At 43.2% G+C, this 19,213-nt stretch overlaps 1 protein-coding gene across 1 annotated transcript in view; it reads right to left on the reverse strand.

Moving 5' to 3' along the window:
• CSMD1 (CUB and Sushi multiple domains 1) overlaps positions 1 to 19,213 on the reverse strand; it is a 2,093,217-nt gene that overhangs the window by 708,098 nt on the left and 1,365,906 nt on the right. The window contains exon 10 of the mRNA XM_075063712.1: positions 15,015 to 15,136. Coding sequence (XP_074919813.1) covers positions 15,015 to 15,136 — 122 coding nt within the window. The remainder of the gene's footprint in view (positions 1 to 15,014; positions 15,137 to 19,213) is intronic.

A 19,213-nucleotide genomic window follows, 5' to 3' on the forward strand; every position in this document is an offset into this window, starting at 1 on the left:
AGTTAGCATGGAACAGTCAAAGCAGCAGGAATGCCGACAGTCAGTAAGCCTTAGGAAAAAAACTGCACAGGCAGGAGGAATGAACTGAATGAGAAAGTAAGTGGCATTTTAAAAAAATATTAGAAATACTGTATTAACACAAAGATGTGGGTAGTAGCAGATCAGTAAGATTTCTGGAGAATATCCAAAAGTAACATCCACAAAAAAGTGAGCAACAGCAAGCCAAGGAAAGAACGCCACACAACTTCAGAAATTACCAAGAACTTAAATCACCCATCACACCGCCTAGTGGAAGACTCAAAATACCACCATGAAGAAGCGATTTGCAAGCAGTAAAGTTCTAATGAACGACTCAGTGAGATAGTGATCAGTAGGCACAGTAGTGGGACCCAGAGGAAAGAAATCCACTGCAAGTGAGGAGAAACTAGTCTTCAAAATAAGCAGAGCATTAAGGAAAAATACCTTTAAGCAGAAGAACAAACATAAGTTAGTACTTCCTGTTGAACAAAAAAAGTACAATAAAACTGGGAAAAAAGAATCTAACTGATGATAATGTAGACAGAGCTGGTCAAAAATAGGAATGTGTGTCTGGGAAAATACCAATATTTCAAGTTGTTCTGAATTATGAAACTTTGAAGTTCCCTCTAATTTCTTAATGTTCCTTTATTTTCTTTGTTCTTAGGAAATGCTTTGCAAGACTAAGGATTTAGGAAACACAGGCTTAATCCAGATACAATATTTCACAAACAACTAGACAGAAAGAAGCTAACACTTTTTTGGGGCTGACCTAGTAGCATGGGTAGGAAAATGTCTTCTACTGCCTGGATTTACTTACTTTGAAAAGAATAGCAAATTAAGCAATTGGGTACTATGACTCAATTTCATAACTGTATGGCAAAAATTAGGCCTCTAAATCAATATTTAAGCTCTCAAACTGTTTGATTTGCAGGTGCACTAAGAATTCACAACTCCAACATAAGTCATGAGGAATTACAGGTATATCAGCACATCTGAAAACCAGGCCACTTACTTAGGTGCCTAAAGATGGATTTGCAACTTTTTTTGGCCCCCAGGTTTGAAAAAGTGGGTTATTTACTCTTTCTAGAAAGGCAGTAGAAGCAAGATTACATTTCTGTCAGACATCCTGTTAGGTTAAAGGGATGTTCTCTTTGCATATGTTATTCTTCAGAAAGCTATCTGCTAAAAATGGATTCAGTAGTTTTGAGATAATGCTAGGATGATGTCCCAGCCTCAAATTTGTTCAGACAACTTCAGATACATACTAGCTAAAGTGATTTTAGCCCTGTGACATTAGTAAAGAGAATCTGCAATCAATACATATATTTGACCTTATATCAGGGCTTCAAGTTCACAGGGATCACAGTCCTAAAGCCACTTGTATGCTTCAAGTCAAAAAAGTCCCCTGTAGATGCACGGCTAATCAAATACTTACTTAAAAGGGTGTTCTGCTCAGCTCTTCTGAGAACTGGAAATAGAGGAATTAAAACCTTGTCTCCTCCTGTCTTCACTGTGTGTATCAGTCTCTCCACAAACATATTCATACCCCCAACATAAAAAAGTGGGAGTAAGAAGAATAGAAGGTCCAAATTTTTTGAACAGAAGATCTCAATTTTGAAGTTGCCAAAAAGGACCTCTCTTTTGAGTATGTAAAATCTTTAAGGTTCTCTCATGACTGATGAATAGTCAGCCTTTAGGAATCTTCCCCTCTGGACCTCCTGTGGTATGAGTGTTGTTTTATGATTATGCCAAAAGACCCAGCTGTCATGGCTAGCCCACCTACACAGCCCCTCCCATTCTCCTTGACCTTTGTGCTACAGACATGCTATGACTATGAAAAAGTAATTGTGATATTATACTGAACACAGAATATAACTCTATCCCTCCTTGCACAATATTAACCTCTTCTTATTAGGGGCTGTGTTTTTCTTGTTTGCTCTTTAGCTTTGTACATTCAGAAATCAGTCAAGCTGTACAGAAGCAACACATCCTGCACTATTTAATAAATCCACAGCTCAGTCAAGACTGGTTCTATACCGTGTGTGTGGACTTTTCTTCCAACTATCAAGCAGGTTAGCTTCTTCAGTACATTATACATAAACATTTTTACTTTCTTTATATCTATGAATGTATACGGTGATCATCATGAGTTAATCAAATTGGATGGTTACTAATGTTTAACACTTCTCAGAGGTCACATAAGAATAGAAAAAAGCAAGTGTGTTAAAACATCATTCGTTCAGTAATTAATCTCTCTCTCTTTGACATGTATTTCCTTTCTTGTCATGAAATGTACTGTATTTTTCAGAATCAAATATATGGCAAAACACATCACTGAATATATATTTCTGATTCAATGAATTTGGCAAGTGTCTCAGAAACATTACACAAACAATTTTCCCCAAAATAACATTTCCATTTATTTAAAAAGACAATTTTATTTTATATTTTCTAAGACATTTAGATATTTTCAACTCCAAATGCTGTTTACAAATCGCTAACTCCAATTTCCATAAGAACTAGATGTGCATCCTCAGGGTGCTCTGCTTCAGTTGTGCATGCACCTCTTGAGCTCAGATATTTTCCATTAGCAGTGTTTGTTTGACCCATGCAGGCACTGCATATAACCTAGTGCTGCAGCCTAAATGGTATGTAGAACTGCAAAGATGAACCACCCTCAGCTCCTTCTCTATCTGAACATCCAGCAAAGAACAGTCTGAGGCACAGAGGAAGGAGGACGGGTAGTGGAGCACCTATAGGAAAACATCTTGAAAAAACAGGTGAGTAACCTGTTTTTTGAGTACCCTGTGGGTATTCCACTTCAGGTATCCACACAGGAAGAAGGGAGCTTTGGGATAGAGTCTAAGATAAAAGACAGAACAGCAGAACAAAGCTCCACATCATGAATAGTGTTTAGAAAAGTTACACACCGAAGCCCATGTACAAGCTCTGCATATCTCAGTCATTCGAATGGTCTTGAGTAAAGCTGCAGAAGTTGCCTGTTCTCTTGCAGAATGTGATATTATCCTTTGGGAAGGATAAACCCAGACAATCATTTGTGTCATAGCAAGCATATGCCCAGAGATCCACTTTGAAAGTCTCTGTGAAGAGATCATGGATTCTTTGGATCTTTCCATGACACAGACAAACAATCTGGATGATTTCTGAAATTCCTTGGTCCTATCTAGAGAAATGGTCAATGGCCATCTCACATCTAAAGTATGAAAGGAGTCCAACACTGAGATTTATGTGGTTTAGGAGGAAAAATACTGATAGATAAATATCCTGGTTAAGATGAAAATCTGACTGAACTTTAGGTAAGAATTTAGGGCTAAAGTCACCAGATACCCATATTTATTAGGGACAATCTTGATATTTGGGTCTTTTTCTTCTACAGGCACCTATTACACCTCACCCTCTGTCCCAATTTTTCATACTTGCTGTCTGGTCACCCTTTTTAGGGCACAGCCATAGAGAGATGTTGTCTTTGAAAAATACCATAAATGTTGTCTGCCATAGAATCATAGAATATCAGGGTTGGAAGGGACCTCAGGAGGTCGTCTAGTCCATCGCCCTGCTCAAAGCAGGACCAATTCCCAACTAAATCATCCCAGCCAGGGCTTTGTCAAGCCTGACCTTAAAAACCTCTAAGGAAGGAGATTCTACCACCTCCCTAGGTAACCCATTCCAGTGCGTCACCACTTTCTGAGTGAAAAAGTTTTTCCTAATATCCAAACTAAACCTCCCCCACTGCAACTTGAGACCATTACTCCTTGTTCTGTCATCGGGTACCACTGAGAACAGTCTAGATCCATCCTCTTTGGAACCCCTTTTCAGGTAGCTGAAAGCAGCTATCAAATCCCCCCCCCATTCTTTTCTTCTGCAGACTAAACAATCCCAGTTCCCTCACCCTCTCCTCAGAAGTCATGTGCTCTAGCCCCTTAATCATTTTTGTTGCCCTCCACTGGACTCCTTCCAATTTTTCCACATACTTCTTGTAGTGTGGAGCCCAAAACTGGACACAGTACTCCAGATGAGGCCTCACCAATGTTGAATAGAGGGGAATGATCACATCCCTCGATCTGCCGGCAATGCCCATACTTATACAGCACAAAATGCTGTTAGTCTTCTTGGCAACAAGGGCACCTGGGTGACTCATATCCAGCTTCTCGTCCACTGTAACCCCTAGGTCCTTGTCTGCAGAACTGCTTCCTAGCCATTCGGTCCCTAGTCTGTAGCAGTGCATGGGATTCTTCCGTCCTAAATGCAGGACTCTGCACTTGTCCTTGTTGATTCTCATCAGGTTTCTTTTGGCCCAGTCCTCTAATTTGTCTAGGTCCCTCTGTATCCTATCTCTATCCTCCAGCATTTTTACCCCTCCTCCCAGTTTAGTGTCATCTGCAAACTTGCTGAGAGTGCAGTCCACGCCATCCGCCAGATCATTAATGAAGACATTGAACAAAACCAGCCCCAGGACCAACCTTTGGGGCACTCCACTTGAAACTGGCTGCCAACTAGACATGGAGCCGTTGATCACTACCCGTTGAGCTTGATGATCTAGCCAGCTTTCTATCCACCTTATAGTCCAATCATCCAGCCCATACTTCCACCAAGGCCTCAACCTCCCCAGTCCTGTGAGTTGACATGGTAGCTACCAGAAAGGCTGTCTTCCTAGATAAGTGAGGCAAGGAACAGGTTGCCATAGGTTCAAACAGCAGTTCTATGAGGTATCAAAGTACCAGGTTAAGATCCCAAGAAGAAGTAGGATCCTTAACATGGGGCCAGAGGTTCCCTATACCCATGTAATGAGGACACAGGGTAAGCAGATATGGAAACTCCTTTTAGTGGGGGATGAAATGTTGATATCACAGCCAGATGAACCTCAGTGGAGCTAAATGATAACCCTGATTTCTTCAAGTCCAGCAGGTAATCCAAGATGTCTGAGAGTGAATAAGATTCAGGTACAAGATGGTGAAAGTGACATCAGTGATTGAATCTTTTCCATTTCTGAAGGGAATTCAAGTTGACTCTTCTATCTGTTGTAATATCTGTCGTACTCCTGTTGAGCAGGTGTATTCTAACTAACTAGGAGCCATGCTCAGAAATGGAGAACTTCTAGGTTTTGTCGAAGCATGCAACCTCCACCTTGGGAGAGGAGATGAGGGATGCTCAGAAGCTTAAATTCCAATTGAACACAGGTGAAAAATGTACTGATACCTTTTCTGTCTTGGCCAGATAAGTATTATAAGGATTATAGTCCTGTCTGATCTTGTTTGTCACCCTTAGTATTAGTGGTGTTGGAGGGTATGCATAGGAAAGGCCATTTGACCATGGGAGGAGACAAGCATCCCCTAAAGATTGACAACTGAGGCCTCTATTGAGCAGTGTAGGGGGTACTTCTTGTTGCCGAATGTGGTGGTTAGCTGCACCTGCGGAAGTTCCCACTTTTGGAGTATCTCATGAAGAATTTGAGTCTCCAAATCCCATTGCTAGTCCTGAGAGAAGCACCTGCTGAGCATATAGGTTGTGACATTCTGAACTCCAGAAGGTAAATATCAAGATGTGATTTTGGTGGGCTATACAGCAGTTCCATAACTTTAGAGTTTCAGAGCACAGAGAGGGGATTTTGCTCCTTCCTATATGTTGATATAGAACATGCAAGCCACTTTGTCCATCTGAATCGTAACTGATTTACCATTCACGAGGGGTAGAAGATGAAGGCAGAAGTTCCCTAACTGTCTTGAATTCCAACAAATTGATATAGAGAATTTAGAAAGTATTGAGGCATGCTCCCACCTGAACAATGATATATTATAGCTCCTGTTGGAGCTGAGTAGATGAAAGGGACACCCACATAGACAGAGTTTATTTTTCTGCCACTCTAGGGAGTTGTTCACCTGGAAGGGAACTGTGACCTGTTTGTTCAACCTGTTTCTGGTTGAGGACTACATACTTATGAACCAACCCTAAAAGTAGTGGAGGCATAGTCTTGCATTTTCAGCCACAAAGCTGCTTGCTGTTGTAAAACCTAGGAGGTTATATAGTTCCTTACTGTAGTCTGGGGGCTCTCTTGAATTATCCGGACCAGATTTGCCAAAGTTAAATCAATCAGTCTGTGGGAAAAAAGACCCTGACTGCTAATGAATCTAAGTATGCCCCTGTGAATTGTATGCAGGGGCTTAAGTGGATTTTTGTTGTTGTCGTTGTTTAGCTAGACACCCCATTTCTGGAAGACAGAAACGGCTGTCTAAGTTGAAATCTGTACCTCTTCATAAGATCGGCCTTTGGAGTAGGCAATCATCAAGATATAGGAAGACTAAAATCACTTCTCACTGAAGGTAAGCAGCTACTACTGCTAGAACCTTTGAGAACACCCTTGGGGCCAAAGATAGACTGAAAGAAAGTACTTGGTATTGAAAGTGATCCCGGCCTATGGTAAAATGTAGCTAATTTCCTGAGTGTGGGATGTATCTTGACAGGGAAATAGATGTTCTGCAGGTCAAAGTCCAAAAACCAGTTTGCTACCTCTAGAGAAGAAATTATAGCTGCCGGAGACCCGACCCTAAATGCAGAGATTTTAAAACTTTGTCGAGTTGTCTCAGATCTAAGATTGGTTTCCACCCTCTATCCTTCAACATGAAAAAATACTTTCAGAAAACCCTCTTTAAGGAGACAATACCTTCTGACTCAGTATAGTTTCATGAGAGGGATCTCTGAAGAGAGATGCAGAAGGGGAATAGGAGGAAGGGACATGAAGTAGATGATGTCATCTGATGTTATAAGGTCTATAACCCACTTGTAACTAGTATTATTCCACCAAGCCTGTTGGAAATAGGAAAGGTTGTCTCCAAAAGTGGGAAGATGAGTGAAAGATTGCAGCTTCCAGACTAAAGACAAAGGAGGAATTGAACCTTCAACCAACCTGTCAAAACTTGTTGTTTCGATGACAACTGGATAGTTACTGAAGGAGGGTGAATAGCTCTTCCTCTGCAGTCTTAGTCTCTATCAGGTTCAGCGGGGCAGGGTGTGATCTCTGGGCTATTTGAGACCTGCTAAATTGCTTGTTGATCATGGTGTATATATACCCAGAGTCATTCAGTGAGTGTAGGGACACATCCTTAGTCCCCGAGAAGATCTTCCAACCAAATGGGAGGTCCACAACAGAATTCTGAATCTCTCTTGGGAACCTCAACAGCTGGAGCCATAATGTCTCACACATAACTGCTGTGGAGATAGATACCACAGATATCACCACCAGAGCTAAGGAATCCTGGAGACATACACTTGGTTAATAATTTACCATCCATGATGATGATGTTCTCTACGCTCCCATGGAAGACATTCAATCAAGGCTCCAAACTTTTAATTTGTGAAGTTCTACTTGGCCACAATCACTTGATAGTTTGTGATCTGAAATTGGAGGGTCACAGATCAGTAAGTCTTTTGTCCACAAGATCTAACGTCTTCTGCTGCTTATGATAAGGGGTAGACCTCAAATAATGCTGCTTACTCCTCATTTACAAAATCCACTCTCAAGCAATTAGATAGGGAGTAGGAAAACAAAAATTCTGAGTCTCTGGGAGGAACAGAATATGTCTTGTCCTCCCATTTGAAAGTCAGCAGGATGGTGGCAGGAGTTTGCCATACAGTCTTTGCTGGATCGAGGAGTACTTTATTAATGGATAGTGCAATCTGGGTGGGTGTCGCCCACTGCAGAATGTCCAGGACCTTGTATTGTGAGTCTTTAACCTCCTCAAGAGGTATTTGAAGGGCATCAGAGATTGACTGTCTCATTTAGAGAGGAGTATGAAATAGGAGTTTGAGGGTTGAGCTTCCTTACGCACGCTAGTCACCTGTTCTTCAAAGGACTCCTCTTGTTGGGGGTTGGTAGAGGAGACTGTGTAACCCTAGCCACTCGGTGCAATTACACTGGCAAATTTCTGCTGACGTGCCACCCGCAGATCACTGTATGGGCACTGGGGGGCCCATATGGGAAAGCAGGTGACACCGACGACTGATCCCACCATCCCTATCATGGATGAGGATCCTTGTCAAAGTATAGATGCCTGTAGCGATGTGGAGAGAAACCTGCACTGATAAAGAGAAGACTGATTGAATGTCTCCTTCATCCCCCCTGGTGTCCTTCAAAAGGGAGGGGACCTAGCAGAAAAAGGCAGATAATCTTGCGGTACCAGGAAGCAATGGTAATCCAGAGGCTGGGATCTCGATACCGAGAGTCATTCAGTACCCATACGTAGTAGGCACTCCAGCTCATTTAAAACTGACAAGTCCCTGAAGTAGCAGAAGTCCTGTGGTACCAAATGGATTGGCATCAATGCAGTAGTTGAGGTGGATGATACCATTGATTTGGAGTGTGTAGGTGCTGGGGTTGAAGGTGGCTGGTGCTTCAATTTTGCCAGTACTGGCAGTGCCAAATGAGAAGGTATTGATAATAAAAGTCTGACATAGATGGTGCCATTCTAGAGGACTGTATCCTCTAGACCGTCCTGTACTTTATACATAGTACACTGACCTGCTGAAGTCATTCTTCTCTGAAGCATTCTGGGATCTCCTGGCCCTACTGGTACCAGAAGAAGAGTCCTTTGGCTCCACAATACCAAGTGGAGAGGTCAAAGCCTCCATCTCCATAGACTTAACAGAAGACCAGGACCTTTGGGGAACCAACTCATTATGGTGGGAAATCGAGCTCCTCTGCAGCCTCTGAAGTCTTCCCCTGCTTAGGGGAGACCTTGGCCTAGGATGAAGGGGCACTGGATCCGTCTGAAGACAGATGTATGGAGCAGAGGTCCTAACCTGACTTGGGAAGCAGGTTGAATGGAGTGTTCCATCATCAGAAGTCTTATTTGGTCTCCAAATTCTTTCGTGCTCTGCATTTGAGAACCAGGTAGAAGTTATAGGATTCTTCCAAGCTACAGACACACATAAGAGTGGCTATCACTGATCCAGTTGACTTCTAGACAAGAAAGGCAGCATCTGAAATCTGATGAGCCAGAAATGCCCAGCCATGCCAAATAAGCTCACTAGAAAAAAGGTAAGGGGGGAGGAAAAACAAAAAGGAAGAGGAAAAGGTCATGAGAGGAAGAGGAAGAGAAAAAGTAGTGAGAGGAAAACCTCTTACTACTATCTCACTAATTCTATACTAACAAAACCACAAGAAGAAATACTAAACAAACAAACAACAAACTGTAGAAGACACTGAGGCATGCACACGACAGACATATTAGATCTCTATCTCAGACTGAGGGACTAGAGAAAGAACTGAGGGTCGTTCTCCCACACATGCGCTCTGTATACAACTTTGTGTCACACATTGTGTATAGAGTGCATGTGCACGCCAAAGGACACTGCTAATGGACAATCTCCAATCAAGGACTTGAGAGGTGCATGTGCATTTCAACTGGAGCACTCGTAGGGACACTATATGAAGAAGAATAATATATAAGGATGGTGCACACCTATGTTTGCTTACAAACAAACTCAGAATCAAAAAGTGTCCATTTTCTGGTGAGACATGCTGTTGGTTTCTTTTCTTTAATAAACTAATAGAAACAAAAATGCATTATTGGAAATAGAATTGGAATAGTTAACATTTGTAATGCTGAAAATGTATATACATATTGTTCACTCTCCAGCTTTGCACAGCTGAGATATTCAGTCTTTTAGTGAAGAAAACCAGGGGAAATTTTATTCTGTTTCTTTATTCTTTCACAGGATGGGGGTCTCTATTTGACTTACATTATCAGGACATTGATTTTGCAGGAACACAAGAAAGAATGCATTGTGATAACATTACTCTACAAGCAGCATACCAGGCTATGATTTTTTTTTGTACTATAATTAATCAGAATTATGTATGCAAAACTCTTAGGAAATACTAAGTTTAAAACCCACAGTCATATGTGTCAAGAAAAAATAAAATAAATGAAAACCATAATAACTAGGTAATATAAAGAACAAGAGTAGAGAAAATAATTTCCCCCCTTATCCATTTTAAGTCTCCTGAATAATGATCATGCCTGGTGGTGTATCTTGCAAAATCAGCCCCCATTTGGTGCATTGTTGTACCTGATTTTACATAACATGCTGGACATTTATTTACATTTTGGAGATTTGGACTGAAACGTACAATTCAAAAAGGGACAATATCTTAGGTTTTAGTCATTCATATTTTGTTTTGTTTTTTTCAAAATCCTATATTTATTCTTAGCATCTAGATATTAGGAATCAGTACATTCATAACATTCTTTGAAGCAAAGATCCCTTAATCCCATGTTCTCCATGTTATATCTTGGGGGCAGCCAGTTTAGGAAGAAATCACTTGAGGCCAGACAGCAGACAGCTAACAAAACTACCATTTATTTACACACACAGAGCTCACCTAACCGGCTGAAGCAGGCTAGGTCATCCCTAATAATCAAACTCAGTTGCCATGAAAACAAAAACCATGACAACCAAATACACAACATATTCCTCCCCCACTAATAAAAACATCCCCTAAATAAAACACACACTAGACTAGAGAAGGAGGGTAGACTGCCTCCATTCCCGGCTAAACCCTGGGGATTATTTTGCCCCATAACTGTGGGTTCACCCTAGCTAAAGATCCAGCCAATAAGGAGGCCTTCTGTCTCGAGGGTGGATTACGGTGAACTCCTGGTGTTGTTGCAACCGAAAGTACCATGGGCTCAGGGTCCGCAGCACGAACAGGTGTGGAGGTGGTATCAGTTTGTGCTGGGGGGGGTATCTCAGCCACCGGCAGTAATGGAGGAGAACAGTCAGAAACAGGTGATTCGTGATTCGTTGTCTCACCAGAAGAGGTGAAGTCAGACCACTCAACTGAAGATGTGTCCTGAGAACTGGCATGACCTGGCAACAGCTGATCTACATGTCGCCCACCAGGTAAGATTCTCTGCAGTCTGGACCTGGTGTAGGAAACAGGTCCTGTTTGAGTGATGATCGTGGCAGGGACCCATTTAGCTCCAGGAAGTATAATTCGCGAGCAAAACTGGCTGTCCTCGAGGGCTAAAAGTTCGGTCTTTTGCTCTGGGTGCCCCGTCTGATGACTTGATATTGCTGCTGATGTTGCACCAATTTGTCAGGGTTCAGAAGGTTTCAGCAGATCAAGCAAGTGCGGCAGCTGTCGTCCATCATTAGAAAGGCCGGGGATGCCTGGGTCAGTAGCATGAGGTGTGTTTCTGTAGGAAAAGTAAGAAGGTATCCAGATGCTTTTGAATGGAGTGTTGTCCCCTTGCTGATTTTCCAAAGCGTGTTTCATTGTCTGCAAAATCTTTTCAGCTAATCCATTGGGGATGGATGATATGGTGCTGACGTGATGTGGTGTATCCCATTTGCCTTCATAAAATTTTGAAACTCCTGAGAGACAAACTGCGGTCCGTTGTCGCTCACAAGTTGTTCTGGCAGACGAAAGACTAAAGAGTCCCTGTTAGTTTTTGGATAGTACTCTCTGCAGTAGTGGACTGCATGCTATAGAGACTTCTGGCCATTTAAGATGGTGGGCATCTACTGCCACCAAGAACATGCTTCTTCAAGGGGGCCAGCGAAGTCAATGTGAATATGTTTCCACAGGGTTTTCAGGCCAGTCCCATGGTGTAGGGGGCCACTGGGGCTGCATTCCTCACACCCTGACATGACATACAAGCTTTTGCCTTCTATCTTCAATAGCACTGTCCAATCCAGGCCACAAAAATAGCTTCGTGCAATTTCCTTCATGCGCACTATTCCACAGTGACCGGAATGTAGCTGTTCTAACATCTGTGATCTCAGTGGTGGTGGAATAATGACACGTCTCCCCACAACAAAACAACCAGATTGGGACTGATAACTCTGTCCTCCTGGACATGTAGGTAACAAGGTCGGGTGGAGACCGGAGAGGTTTGTCAAGATTTTCCATGGCATCACCAGGTCCATAACTTGGGACAATACTGGGTCAACGCGAGTTGCCTTCTTTATCTGAGTAGCAGTGATGGGTGTATTCTCTACCTGTTCAAAGTAGAAGATTTCCTTTTGGGCACTATCTTGATGTTTGACCGGCAAAGGCAACCTTGAGAGGCCATCTTGCATTGCCGTGCAGAGTGGATTTCCGATATTTGATTTCATATGTGTGTGCTGAAGAGTAACAAATGCCCAACGTTGCATACGACTAGCAGCTATGGGGGAGATGCCTGTGTAGGGTCCAAATATTGATGTCAGAGGTCGATGGTCTGTGAGAAGAGTAAACTTTTCCGCCCAACAGGTACTGATGAAACTTTCCAAATTCCAAAAACAATTCCTAATGCCTCACGTTCGATTTGGGCGTAGTTAGTTTCTGCTTTGCTTAGAGTGCTGAAGCAAAAGCAATAGGTTCTCTCTTCTCCCAAAGGCATAATGTGTGACACGACTGCTCCCACTCCATAAGGGGAAGGCATCGCAGGCCAATTGTAGGGGTAAGGATGGATCAAAGTGCGTTAGAACTTCAGAATTTAGCATGCATCCTTTGCTTTGTTAAATGCAACATCACGGGCTTCAGTCCACTTCCCAGGCCTTGTTCTGCCCAAGGAGCTCATGAAGTGGTTTTAGCAGTGTGGCGAACTGTGAGATGAACTTTCCATAATAGTTCAGTAGTCCTAGAAACGAGCGCAGCTGGCTTACATTTCGAGGTGGGGGTGAGCCTCCACAATGCTTTAACTTTTGCAGGGCTTACGAAGACCTGCAGAATCAATATGATGTGCCCATGATATTCAACAGAGGGCTTGAAGAATTCACACTTGTCTTTGCGAACTCATAGGCCATACTCTTCCAGTCTTTGTAGGGTAGCCTCTAAATTCTTTAAGTGATCCTCTTCATTCCTTCCAGTGACCAGGATATCATCCCACGAGATAGCACTGAACTCCTGACAAGCCACACAAGATCTGGTCCAATAGCCCTCTGGAACAGGGCGGGAGCAGACTCATTATTCCGAAGGGTAGGCGACAGTATCGATAAAGCCCCTTATGAGGGGGTTATTGAGTCACAATAGTCAACAGCTCTTGGGACTTTTCATCGACAATGCAATCTGTAAATATGCTTGACTCAGATCAATCTTACTGAACTTTTGTCCTCCAGCAGGCCTGCGAAGAGTCATCGATGCGGGGAAGCGGGTATTGCTCTGCACACAACACTGGGTTGACAGTGACTTTAAATTACCGCAAATCCGGAGAGCCATCTTTCTTCACTATTGGGGACTATAGGAGTGGCCCATGAGCTATGGGTAACTGGTATTAGGACTCCATTGGTGACCAGGTGCTCCAGGTCTGCTTCAACTTTTGGCCTGATGGCATATGGCACACTTCGGGCTTTCAGATATTTTGGTGGACTGTCAGGTTTAATGTTCAATGTCACAGTGTTTCCCTTCATACTTCCCAAATCATCAATCTCCAAAAACAGCAGCATGTTTCCTTAGTATAGGGGTTAGATGGTTTCTTCTTTAGTCATCCGGTGCACTTCTGCCCAGTTTCAGCTGAATTTTCCAAGCCAAGACCTACCCATTAAGGCTGGGTAGTTACCTCTCACCACAAACAGTGGCAATTTAGCAGCCTGTCCATTGAGCTCCACCTTAACATCAATAGTGCCCAACATGGGCACAGCTTCTCCCGTATACGTCTTCAGAACAGTTTTTTGTTGCCTTAAGCGGAAGATGCTGTAGCTTTTCTTTATACACAGTCTCGGAGACCAGCGAGACGGCTGCACCAGTGTCCAGTTTCATGCGTATAGGTTTGCCATCCAACAACAGGATACCCAGTATTCATGTGAGCCCACTGCCAAAGACAAAACATGCAGTGGCACTTCTGCTTGCGATGAGGTGTCACTTGATCATTCCTGGGTCTGCTCTAGGGTATGCAGGGTTCCTCTTTGTTGGCCAGACCACAGGCCTCTTTTTTTTTGTTTACAGGCACGCACTCAATGTGTTCCTTTTTGCCACAGTGTCGACACACCAGGTCCTTACACCAGCATTCTGATGCCTGGTGCCCGGCTTACCACAGCGGTAACATTCTTGACTCTGCACAGTTTTGTGGGTAGGTTCTTGTGACACTTTTTGCACCCTAGGAGATACACCGATGTATTGTGCCTCCCTTGTAGCCAGTTCCATGGAGACAGCAATATCAACAGCCTTCTGTAATGTAAGCTGAGCCTCTGTCAGTTTTCGCTTCTGTATAGCTTCGCTGTACAGGCCACACACTAACCTGTCATGCAGGGCATCATTTAACATCTCTTTAAATTCACAGTGTTTTGCTAGCTTTTTTAAAATTGCTACAAATTGTACAACTATTTCATCTTCTTTTTGGTCTCTTTGGTGGAATCTATATCTTTCAGCAATTACCAGTGGTTTTGGGGAAAAATGGGACCCCAGGATTTCCACAACATCACTGTAAGATTTAGTCTCAGGCTTAACAGGGTGTAGTAAGCTGCATAGCAGGGAGTAGGATTTAGCCCCTACTACACTTAAGAATATTGGCACCTTCTTCACTTCTGTAATGTCATTTGCAATAAGAAAAAGCTCAAAACGCTCAGTATACATATGCCACTGCCCTATATTCTCATCAAAAGGTTCCAGTAGCATGGTCAGAGTAGCCATGATTTTTAGTTTCACTTTCACAGTCAGTGCAAACAAGCAGTTTTTTTGTTTGTTTGTTTGTTTTTTTTACCTTGACTTCTACTTCCTTCTGTTACTGGAGCAGCACCGGAATTGCATCCATCGTCGCCGCTTGTTATACACTTAGGGGCAGCTGGTTTAGGAAGAAATCACTTGAGGCCAGACAGCAGACAGCTAACAAAACTACCATTCATTTACACACACAGAGCTCACCTAACCAGCTGAAGCAGGCTAGGCTATCTCCTAATAATCTAACTCAGTTGCCACAGGAACAAAAACCATGACAACCAAATACACAACACTCCAAGTCTGCATGTTTGGACAATCAGACAGATAAAAGGCATACCTTTTCTGGATCTGTTGTTGTGATAACCCACACACAGTGTGCGTTATCTTCATATTGAACTGGGTAATTAGGTGATGTAATAATTCCACTTGGTCCACGCAGATTAGAACCACATGTTCTAGCTAGAATAATAACCACAAAGAGAAAAGGAATTAGTTTTTGCAGTGCAAAGTAATTTCTGGGAAACTATTTACAAAAAACTATTTTATAATTAACAGCCTATTGTACAAAAATGACAATGTTAATAGTCAGTAAAATAATCCTGTGCTGAAGAAGTTAGAATGGATTTGCAAAATCCTTGAAAAAGACTTAAGGAAGAAACACAGGAGTGCTTTTCAGTTCATGAAGAAAAATACTTACAATAAGAAAAAAGATAAGGCAGAGTAAATGAATTCCCTACATGGCAAGGGGAAATTCCACCTCAGTGGCAGCGCTGTCCACTGGCAGGCACAAATGTTCTTTTAAGGTTGCTCTGCAGGCCTCTGGGCATAGACAGGAGAAAGATTAGATGAGGAGGTACTGCTTTTTGTAACACTTTCCCCTGTTCTACACATGGATTTCTGTGATCTCAGTCCCCCTCATGGGAAAGGATGGTCCAGGCATTTCCGGGTTCAATTCCATGCTCCCTGACAGATTTCCTATGTGATTTTCACCAAATTTATGGGGGTAAAATGTTCAAAATCTCCTTAGTGACTTAGAGTGTGTCTACACTGCAGTTCAAAACTCACAGCTGGCCCATGCCAGATAACGGGCTCAAAGGGCTTGTGCTAAGGGGCTTGCTTGCAGTGTAGCTATTTGGAGTTAGGCTGCAGACCGGACTCAGTGACCCTCCCACCTCATTGACTTTCAATGAGATTTAGGCACTGAATTGATTAGTGTTAATGCCAAACTTTTAGGCATCCTGCAGCCTAGTGGAATTCACAAACTTGAGTTAGGTGTATTATGCATTAGGAGAACTGGGTGCCTAAATTAGGATTCTTAAATGCCTGCACACTGAATCACTAGCCAGAAGAAAATGCTAAGGAGAGGGGTGGAGCTTAATTACACCCCACTCAGGGAGTTGGGTGCCTGAGTCCAGAGTAGAGGGAGGCACCTATCTCTGCTTGGGATTCACAGCATGAACTCTCTCCTGGAGTTAGGCACCTAAGCCATTTTTGCAAGAGCTGCCACTGGGTCTCCCACCTCCCAAGGGGGTTCCCTAACTACTGGCTTATAGAAAAATTCTCACCCTCCCTTTGGCCCAATGAATATTACATTTATACACAGTAGAACAGCTTCAACAGGAGAGCACTGCCCCAAAATAACCCATAGCCCTGTGGTTCGGGAACTTTCCTGACATTGAGAGACCAAAGCCAAATTCCCTTGCCATATCAGACAGAGGGAGGCAACTGAACTTGGGTCTCCCACATCTTGGGTGAGCTCCCTAGCCATGGGGCTAAATGTTAAAAAGGGAGGAGGAACTCTGCCTTCTGTCTGTTTTGTGTGGGTTTAGGCCTTCTCTGAACAGACCTACTGGATTAGGCCCAGAAGGCAAGATAGATGGGGGAATGCCTTCTCTGTGAATCTTGCTGTGGCTTAGGGATGAAAAGCACCAAGTTGCCAGGCAATGTCAGGACTTAGATGGCTGATCACCTGCCCAGCCACTGAAATGTAGTCATGTTTGGAGACATTAATGGTGGAAACGTAGGCACCTTGGGATTATAAGCACTTACAGGGTTATGCGGCAGCTTAGTGGGGGTTTCATAAATGCCCATTGATTTAGGCACCTAAATTGGCAATTAACAGTGTCAGCAGAAAGGCCAAATGCATCCTTGCATCCATATAGGTAATTCTACCAAAGCATGAATGAAGAACACTAGCAAGCTAAGCATGTCTGTCAAATAGAGAACTATCACAGAGTATCAGGGTTAGAAGGGACCTCAAGAGGTCATCTAACCCAACCCCCTGCTCAAAGCAGGACCAATTCCAAGACAGATTTTAGCCCCAGATCTCTAAATGGCCCCCTCAGAGATTGAACTCACAACCTTAAGTTTAGCAGGCCAATGCTCAAACCACTGAGCTATCCCTCCCCCCAATATTCAGATTTAACAACATGAAAGGGAAATAATAGATTTAGCAGATCAGCATCTGCCTACTGCACCAACCAAGAGTAATTTTTAACCATTAGAATAACCGGACCAAAATCATGAGACCTGAATTAGAGGATGCTTTGGCCCCATGATTCAGTAGATGCAGCACAGCTCCAGTAGTCTAACCAGAAGAAAAACTTTTATTGTGACATTTCTTAAATTTTAGCATATTTCTTCTAAAGTCTGGCTACATTTTGGCCTTGATTCCAAAGGTGATACAACTATTTGGGTAGAGCTAGGGCCTTACCAATTTCACAGTCATGAAACATGGTCACGGACCATAAAATCTGGTCTCCCCCTTTGAAATCTGGTCTTTTGTGGGCTTTTACACTATACTATAGAGATTTCATGGGGTAAAGTCTCAAAGTGTGTTTCTCAAACTGGAGATCCTGACCCAAAAGGGGGTTGCAGGGTTATTTTAGGGGGCTCACAGTATTGCCACCGTTACTTCTGCGCTGCCTTCAGAGTTGGGTGTCCAGAGAGTGACAGCAGCTGCTGACCAACAGCCCAGCACTGAAATAAGGGTGGCAATACCATACCATGCCATCCTTACTCCTTCGCTCCTGTTGGCAGCAGCTCTGCTTTCAGAGCTGAGCTCCCACCAGCAGTCGCCACTCTCCAGTCACCCATCTCTGAAGGGATTGCCACTGCCAGCAGCAGCACAGAAGTAAGGGTAGCAGTACTGCAACTCCCCCCCACCACACACACACTGCCACAACTCCTTTTTGGGTCAGGACCCGTACAATTAGAACACCAAGAAATTTCATTTTTAAATATCTGAAATCATGAAATTTATGTTTTTTTAAAAATCCTATGACCATGAAATTGACCAAAATGAGCTGTCAGTTTGGCAGGGCCCTAGGTATAGCCATAAGAAAAATCATCTAAGTTGGTCAAAGCAATTACTTAATTGTTGTTATATATCTATTTTTCTACATTAAAGTGCATGCAGATAACTTTTGTAAGTAATTTGAAATTGACTTTTACTTGTGCCTGATGCTTCAGAGCAGGGGCAGCTCTAGGTATTTTGCTGCCCCAAGCATGGCAGGCAGGCTGCTTTCGGTGGCTTACCTGCAGGAGGTCCCCAGTCCCGCAGATTTGGTGGCACGCTGCAGAAGGTCTGCCAAAGCCACGGGACCAGAGAACCGACGGAACAATGTAGCTTGTGGCTGACAATGAAAGGAAATAAGTTTCCAAATTGAATCTCATAGAATGTATTACCTGCCCTAACTGCACTTTTATCAGTTGAAGGACTGTAATTCTACCTGCCATGCCTAATCGCTTTAGTACAACCATGATTCTACTCTGTATGCCATGGTATTCTTGCCATTGCTGGTTTCAAAGGCTGTCTTTAGATGTAATCTCGTTGGCAGTCCTTGCTCTTTTTTGAGTTTTACTATCACAGTTAGATGACAAGCCAGCTCAAAAGGATCAGGAGGAGATGGAACTTGGCCAGCCCCTCCTCCATGCTCTAGCAGAAACTGGCCACTACATGTGCGAAACGGCACAACTAAAGACTCTACAATTGTTCACAGCAGGCTTTTCCTTGTCTAGTGACTTTAAGTCCAGGAACACTAGTACTTGCCAGTGTGATGGGCAGGTCCAACACTCCTCCCTCTTCTGTTGGTATACATACTTCCACCTTTTCATTTCTTTGTATATATAAATATCTCCCTGTATCTGTGTGTTCCAGTTCCTAATGGCCGAAAGAAGTGAGCTGTAGCTCACGAAAGCTCATGCTGAAATAAATTTGTTAGTTCTTTAGGGCCACAAGTATTCCCGCCTCTTTTGCGGATACAGACTAACACGGCTGCTACTCCTGAAACTCCGCTCCATATGTCGTCGCAAAGCAACAAAGCCAGCTTTAGTCTGGGTATTAATTTATTAAGAGTCAAACTCACAGATTTTCCAAAGTATGTATTCTTTAATGTAAAATTTCGTTCTCCGAAGCAGGGGCGGTCGCACCAGCATCCCAACACGTGCCCTGGGGCGACAAGCTCGGGGCGGGCTCTCGCAGTCGCCCACGAAGCAGCAGGTTGCCTTCCGGCCGGCATGCTGAGGAGGTTTCTT

This window comes from Chelonoidis abingdonii, chromosome 3 (genome assembly GCF_003597395.2).
Source record: "Chelonoidis abingdonii isolate Lonesome George chromosome 3, CheloAbing_2.0, whole genome shotgun sequence".
Lineage (NCBI taxonomy): Eukaryota > Metazoa > Chordata > Testudines > Testudinidae > Chelonoidis > Chelonoidis abingdonii.